The 7,241-nt window shown below is 40.2% G+C and overlaps 1 protein-coding gene across 3 annotated transcripts; it reads left to right on the forward strand.

The window, feature by feature from the left end:
- Positions 1 to 1,250: 1,250 nt before the first annotated feature.
- Positions 1,251 to 6,156, forward strand: LOC109635949 (katanin p80 subunit B-like 1). 3 transcript variants are annotated; one of them, XM_069514881.1, is made up of 10 exons: positions 1,251 to 1,459; positions 1,951 to 2,081; positions 2,233 to 2,270; positions 2,492 to 2,774; positions 2,892 to 3,007; positions 3,088 to 3,138; positions 3,649 to 3,738; positions 4,089 to 4,193; positions 4,808 to 4,901; positions 5,560 to 6,156. In XM_069514881.1, exons 2-10 carry the CDS (start codon positions 2,073 to 2,075, stop codon positions 5,590 to 5,592), a joined length of 819 nt encoding a protein of 272 aa, XP_069370982.1. In that variant the 5' UTR covers positions 1,251 to 1,459; positions 1,951 to 2,072; the 3' UTR covers positions 5,593 to 6,156. The 3 variants fall into 3 exon arrangements, with proteins under 3 accessions (XP_069370982.1, XP_069370981.1, XP_069370983.1); XM_069514880.1 differs by having other exon boundaries at positions 1,954 to 2,081; XM_069514882.1 differs by lacking the exon at positions 1,251 to 1,459 and adding an exon at positions 1,535 to 1,775 and having other exon boundaries at positions 1,954 to 2,081.
- Positions 6,157 to 7,241: the final 1,085 nt, after the last annotated feature.

Below are 7,241 nucleotides of genomic sequence, written 5' to 3' on the forward strand. Positions count from 1 at the left end.
CTGGCTATTTATTTATGCATATATCTGTTTTCTGTTGTGTGTGGAACATTGCTCAAGGTGTTGTGTCATAACCAAAGGACCAGATCATTCAATTGTGAGACCCGAAAATGTGGATGATGTGAATGGAAAAATCTTGTAAACAGCAGAAATTCAATCTTGTCATCGTGTGTCACAAAAATAAACTGAATACAGATGTGGTTGTTATAAGATCAGTCCAACTTTGAACAAACGGACAAAAACAATATGATAATTCAAAGCTGGGTTGTTTTAAAATTAAGCTAAAAATACATAGGTAGGTTTGAAAAATCAATAAATCAACTTCTAGAGCAGTATTAAAGATGAGAGAGGTGATGGTTGTTTTAGGAATTAACAGGTAATGAAATGAATTTATAAGAAATTGAATTGGAGCTTTTTATAGAAATATTAAAGTATTAACTTCAGTCTCAGGTTCACTCTGCACGATGACCTCACCACAAATTATCTCCAGAGACAGGAACAAGGAGTCCTGCAGCAGACGGTGTCTTGTTCCTGTTTGCTGTACTTACGTGTGAAATTGTATTTATCTATTTCTCCTCAAAGAGAAAAGCAATAGAATCTTTAGAGCAATACACTCGTAGATATCAGTCCCCTAAACATTTAAACCATTAAATGATTCTCTGAGAACAGGAGGAAAATCTTTTTGTACACCCTCCGAATTTTAAAAAAGGGGAATAAATAATAATCCAAAAACCAAAACGTAACGAGTTCTACCTTGAATTATGCCCCAATCTTAATTATTTTAATTGACTCTAATAAATTTGATGCTGGTGTGTTATTTTATCTGACTCTTCTCTTGTATTTCACACATTGTGTCTTCTTGTCTTGCACTGTGTTCAGCTGCTGTTGTTTTAAAAACGTGTTATATTTATTTGTACTGTGTATTAATACATACTGTACATAGAGAAAGTACCAGATAACAAATAAGTAGAATAAATACAGGACTGAAGTTGCTGTATATATCATGGATAGTGAAATTAGAAAGAGTAAGACACAAACAAACAGAACAAATAAATCATGATGGTACTAAACAAACACAATGAATTAAAAACTAAGTGATATCTGTGTGGTTTGTCTACATCCATGTATTTTACATGTTTGATGATACAAACACATTATCACTGTTTATTCTCCAGTCGCCCCCCTGCAGCCTCACCGCTCGACACCAGGTGGCGCTGCAGCACCGAGGTGTTTAAATTCCCTTCGTGTGCAGCAGTCGTCGCTAAATCTCCATTTCTTTTTCCTTTTGCACAGGAATCGACCCCACGATCCTCTCACTCACACACACACACACACACCGGCGGAGCGTACATTTGAATGTTGGACGTTAGCTAACCTGCTGACACACACACACACACACACACAGAGTTCGTTAGCTCGTGAAAACCCGCTGAGACCTGGAGACCCCCGACACCATGACACGGTTTGTGTTCCACTTTGGGGTTCGAACTGTGAACGCGACGTGTGGGGGGGGGGAGGCGGGAAGTGTCACCTGTGTTAGACATATGTCCACAGAGTTGGGATGCTAGCTAAGCTAACTAGCTAGTTAGCTAGCTGCTACTAGCTGGCCCCGGCTAGCGCCGCTTTGACGCGCTGAGCTAAAGGCTAACAGCTGAAGCTAAGTGACGAAGAGCGGCCGATCTGAACTTCGTAGTTTCTTATTTGCAGCCGGACTCGAACCATTAAACTCGACTCACTCCGCTGACGGTGGCGCCTCTTAGCTCGGTTAGCTAACTCCGGTGTGTTTTTCTTTATCTCTGCAGCCAACGCCTTCGTTAAGTAAAGTGCATCTCTGTTCAGTCTCGTTCTCAAGTTTTCCGTCTCAGAGTCTGCAGGTCGTGTTACACGAAGACAAACTGGACACACAAGTGAAAGTGTTTTAACCAGTGAGCGTCCCACACTGTGTTTGTCCAGCAGAGTCCCGTGTCATGGAAGCTGCTGAAGCTCGTCTGGAAACTGGAAAAGTCTGAGAGCTCACCCGGAATCAGTCCAATGGCTTTCTGTGATCCTGCCTGCACCTTCCTGCTGACAAGAACATGAAGCAGGTGTGGAGACATTCAGGACTTTGTTTATCAGAGTGATTGTCCACATTATTGAATGCTGGTGACTGTGAAGCTCAGTTCAGTGGTGGAGGTGGTGGTGGAGTAGAAGAAGAGATGTTTAGTAGTGGCCTCATCCCATATCCTTTTGTTTTAGGTGGATATTATAAATAAGGACGAGTTAGATAAAGAAAGGTGAGTGTCTGATCCACATCATGGGATTCATCTTAATTCTGATCACATCATTATCTGTGTCCCGCAGATCATCCCTGTCAGTCACTGCTGGACCATTAAGGCACCTTCTCATAACCACTTCACCTTATCTCTGGATTTGCTTTCTTTTTTCTTTCTTTTTTTGTAAACGTTTCTTCAAAACGAGTTTCGCATCTGCTCCATCTCGATTTCCCTCTCTGCAGATTTCAGGTGCATTACGGAGTACGCAGTCCGAGCGCAGCAAAGCGATTGTCGTCTTGCAAGAGGAAGGGTTGTCCGCAGGTGGAGGTGGGCGCGAAGCTGCACCGTAGAGCGTCAGATGTAGGCTGTGCCCGTGACCCCGGCATGGCCAACAAAGAAAATGAGCTGACGTGCTCCGATGACGTGCGGGGCATTCACTACAATGACAACTGTGGGCTCCCTGTGAACTCTGCAGAGGCCTCCAAGATGGCAGGGGCCAGCTCCAAGTACAGCGACTTTGCCGAGGTGAGGATTCAAAGTGCTGTTTCTCTTTATTCGTCTAATAAACCCGGTTCTTTGAATTCTTTTGTTCAACTCGTAAACTGACTTTTCTTTTGTGCTTTGCTTATCTGTTCTGTGCAGCTGTCGAAGGACCACGAAGCTATGACTCACATCCTTTTTGGAAGGAATCTACGACTTCAAGTGGCTCAAACACTATGGCGAAGAAACGCCAGTGAATTAGTGGCCTATCTCATAAGGTAAAACTTTCACATTATGTTCATCCACATTTTAATTATAGTGAACTTGTTTCATTTCTAATCATCATTTTGTTCTTCAGATTTCAAGACACAGGGGTGCTGCTTGACTGCTTACCTGTCTTAACTAAAGAGTGAGTCTCATCTGGGTGTTTCATGTGTTTCCCTTTTACATAATAAGAGCATGTAGCATAATAATCCAAATTATGATTTTGTGACATATCTTTTTTAATATATAACAAATAAAAAGCTTTTGATCAGCACAATTGGTCAGATTGAAGTTACAAACTCCTTCATGTCCTTACTGTTTGTATTCATAATTAAAGATAAGCCTATGCATTGAAATCAATTTCTCATCAATGCAAATAAATTATCTTTAAAGAGTAGAATAAACTGTCATCCGTTCATATATGTTGTAAAGCTCCAGGTTTAGAGGTTGTTGACTCGTTCCTGTAACTTCGGCTTGTTTGGATGTTTTAATATCGCTGCTTTGGTTTTTATCCGTTGACAGTCGGAGGCTGAATTTAAACTATTCAGACAGTTTGGACACATTTTTTTGCTTTTCTGTGTCTCCCCACGTTTCCAGTACACAACTGTGTTTTTAATTTATTTTTTCATCTTTCATGTGTTTTGTGTCTCATCAGTCTTCAAACTGAAGCACCATGTTTGTCACTTGGCTGCTGTGTTGACCTCCTGCCCCAAGTCAAAGTGATTCTTGCCAGTAAATACGAAGCGTAAGTGGCTCTGTGGGTTTCATACATGTTTAATGATCCCTCTCTCTCTCTCTCTCTCTCTCTCTCTGTCTCTCTCTCTCTCTCTGACATTATATCTAAAAGCACTGAGATCAAAGTGAGTTCTGTTTTTGCTGTTTTAGTCTCGATGGTGACGCATCGCTGATCTGAGCTTTTCAACCTTTCTGGTTAATTATAAATGAATTGAACCGAGAACTTGTGAAAGCTCTCGGATCAGCAGTGAAATGTCTTCAATACTCAAACAATAAAATAAGTAGAACCCTACGATTCATCATTTACTAATATCATATGCTAATATTTAACTGGTTGGTCTGTTTCATCTGTTTTTACAGACACATCATGGTGGGTTTACACTGGGTTCAATCCGTCATCAAGAAGTGGTGGCCAGAACTTTCAAAGAACGAGAAAAGACTGCGGGACAGTTGTTCAGAGGACAGGTGGGTACTACAGACTTAAACACAACCTACTGCCCCCCACTGACACGAACAACTTTAAGGGTGGTTGCAGTTTATTTATTTTTTATTTATTTATTCTTTTCAATGTGTGGACGTCTGCTGGATTTGTGGCTGATGGGCTCAGTTGAAACAGAACTGGAGAACTGATGGAAACATTTGTCTCAGCGTTTTGTTTTAGTTACAGCTGATGCTGTTGTTGTCACAGAGTTCACCGTGTACTTGTTTTGAGTTTCCGCCTGACTGCAGTTGTAATCTTGTAGTGGGATGGTTCCTATCAGGGGCAGGAGAGAGGTTACTGTGTTTTTCTACAGTGTATATATATATATATATATATGAATTCAAGTTTGTATTTATGTTTTCTTTTTTATTTATGATAAAGTTTATGGTTAAACTGTGAAATATAAATCAATAAAATGTTTGAGAAATTCTTAATCATTGCCCCAAAAAAAGATTTGTAATATCTAATTGACCAATATATTGGAATTGGAGTTTTTTTTTTTTACTCCCTCATGTTTGTATTGGCATCAAATACTCCTATGATCCTCCCCCCCCCCCCCCCCCATGCTGCACAGTTAATGTTTGCATGTTTACTGCAGGAATATTGACGTCATGAAGCAGCGGCTGAAGGACTTGTGGAAGGACGGAGCCCGACTATGTTTGGTTCCAGGATCAACAGGAGAGCTGGCAAAGGTGAACAAGATTAATATTGTAGAACTTAACAGGGAATGTGTCACGATGCAGAAGTTGTGAAAGATTTGTTACAGAAACATGTTAAAGTGGTGTTGAGCAGTTGTTTAGATACGAAGGGTTGAGCTTTAACTGGAGTATTTACTGGAGAAGGTGCAACAGACTGACAAATGTAAAATGATCATTGTGACCCAGATGTATCACTGAGCTGTTTTACTATGCAGGTGCTTCTGCTGTTTGTTTTTCGGCTCTCTGTTTATTTTGGTGGACGCAACCAACCACTCCCACCTTAAAAAAAAAACTCACCATGAGTCACCAGGAGTTGAGGGTGTATTGCATTCCCATCTTCACATCCTGTTTGATTTTGAAATGAATAAAACCTCCAGAGAACGTTAATTATTTAATGATGACCACCGAGGCATTTCATGAAATAAATGAAAAAGTCACTCAGTTTTATTATTATTATAACTTGTACATCAACTGTTCAAAGTGATTTATTATCTTGTGTATTTTGGAATAATCTTGGAAAATGTGCTTTGATGGCCCTCTGATTTATCCCCTGTGTTTATAATATGTATAAAGAAAGATTATTTGAATACATCCAGCCGCAGGATGTCTCTCTGGATGTGACAACAACTAACGTATTATCTCCACGTTGCAGGCCATCGAGGCGTATCTGTCACAGCTGCCCTGACACTCGTCAGTGCAGCGCTCTGAGGATGTGACCACTACTGCCGGATCATGGCTGTGTTTCAAACTGATAGCGACGCCAGAGAAAAGGACTGGTTCATTCTGCCACGTCAACTCAAACCTCTTACTGGGACTGAACTTGATCATTCAGATGACTCCCTCGGTGAGAGCTGGAGATTCTTAAGGAGGGCTCTGAGAGCCGTTCTGCAAAAAGAGAGAAACGTAAAATGACTGCTTCACATTGAAGTGGATCGTCTTGTGAAGGGGCATGTTTAGTGGACCTTAATGAGACCCGGTGTTACGTCGCTCTATGAAGTGCCAAGCTCTTTGTCTCTCACTACACCACTCTTTGCCATGGAATGCAAATGCACTTGTGGATGTAATGCACCGCTCTTGTTGTTTTGAGCCTGGGTTCTCCGGAATCAGGAACTTGAATCTGCTACAGTCTTAAGTTATTAGAGCTCGTTTTCATTTTGCCTCTTCCTATGACATTTGACTGTGTATTGTAAACTGTAAAAACAAATGATTCTTTTAATCTTCTTTTAAATAAATTTGATAAAAATCAAAACTATTAAACCTTTTGTTTTTATTGTGTTGTTGAAATGTGAAATGACAAAGTATTATTTTGGAGATGAAATTCAGTCTGTCGAGAGAGGTTCAAGCAGAGTAGATATCGGGGCAATTATTCTTTTTTAAATTGTGTAAAAGCCCACATGGAAAAACAGAAGCCATTAAAGTAAACATATATAATTGCTTTGGTCTTTGAAAGTGGCTGAACAAGTTAGGCAGGTTCTCGTGTTGGCAGTTATTGAAATTTTCTTTTCATCAACTTTATTGACCGAGGTGAATTTTCTTTAAGCACAAAGAATTTGTTTAAGTATAAAATACACAATCTACTTGTTTAGCAGTATGTACAGGTCACAATGTCATAGAAAGCACCGACTGTAGTTACATTCATGAACAGGATCTAAAAATTCTTACATTTTGTTCTCGTCGTTGTGACTAGAAGCCATTAAATTACAGTTATAGTCTTTACATTGATAATACATGTAAAGTGACCATGCTGTGATCTTGTCAGACAGAATGGGTTATGTTGTACAGGTGACACACTATGCCTCTGTTTGGGAGAAGTGGGGATAACATCAGTGGTAGCTGCATTGTCATTGAATTTTGAATCCACGGATCTTGAGTGTACAATAGTACAATTTGGTTGAGGACAACATTGATCCACCATGTTCACAAAAATCCAGGTATCCTTTCCAACAAAATATCACCGTTTGATTCAAAGACAATCCATAATTCAAACAAAAATACAATCTAACCAGTGAATCAAATGTCGGGCTCCTGGAGCTCTTTGTCCAAGTATACCTTTAACCTTTTAAAGTGCAAAGGCCTGCGGCAGCTTCGGGCTCTGTTTGCTTTGGTTTTCCTCGGTTCATTTGAGGCCTGTTCCCGGCTTTGGGATTCCAACCGTCTAATCCACAGGGTTTTCCAGATCCAAAGAGCTTTTTGATTATTACAGTGAGCATTTATCCTGAAGAGGTGTTGACTGGAGGTTCTCTGACACTTGTTGATTTGAATCCAAAGAGGATAAATTCCAAGGTGCAGTTATATAGACTTATTGTTGGGATAATACAACACCACACGTTTTCA

Source organism: Paralichthys olivaceus, chromosome 19, assembly GCF_024713975.1.
Source record: "Paralichthys olivaceus isolate ysfri-2021 chromosome 19, ASM2471397v2, whole genome shotgun sequence".
NCBI lineage: Eukaryota > Metazoa > Chordata > Actinopteri > Pleuronectiformes > Paralichthyidae > Paralichthys > Paralichthys olivaceus.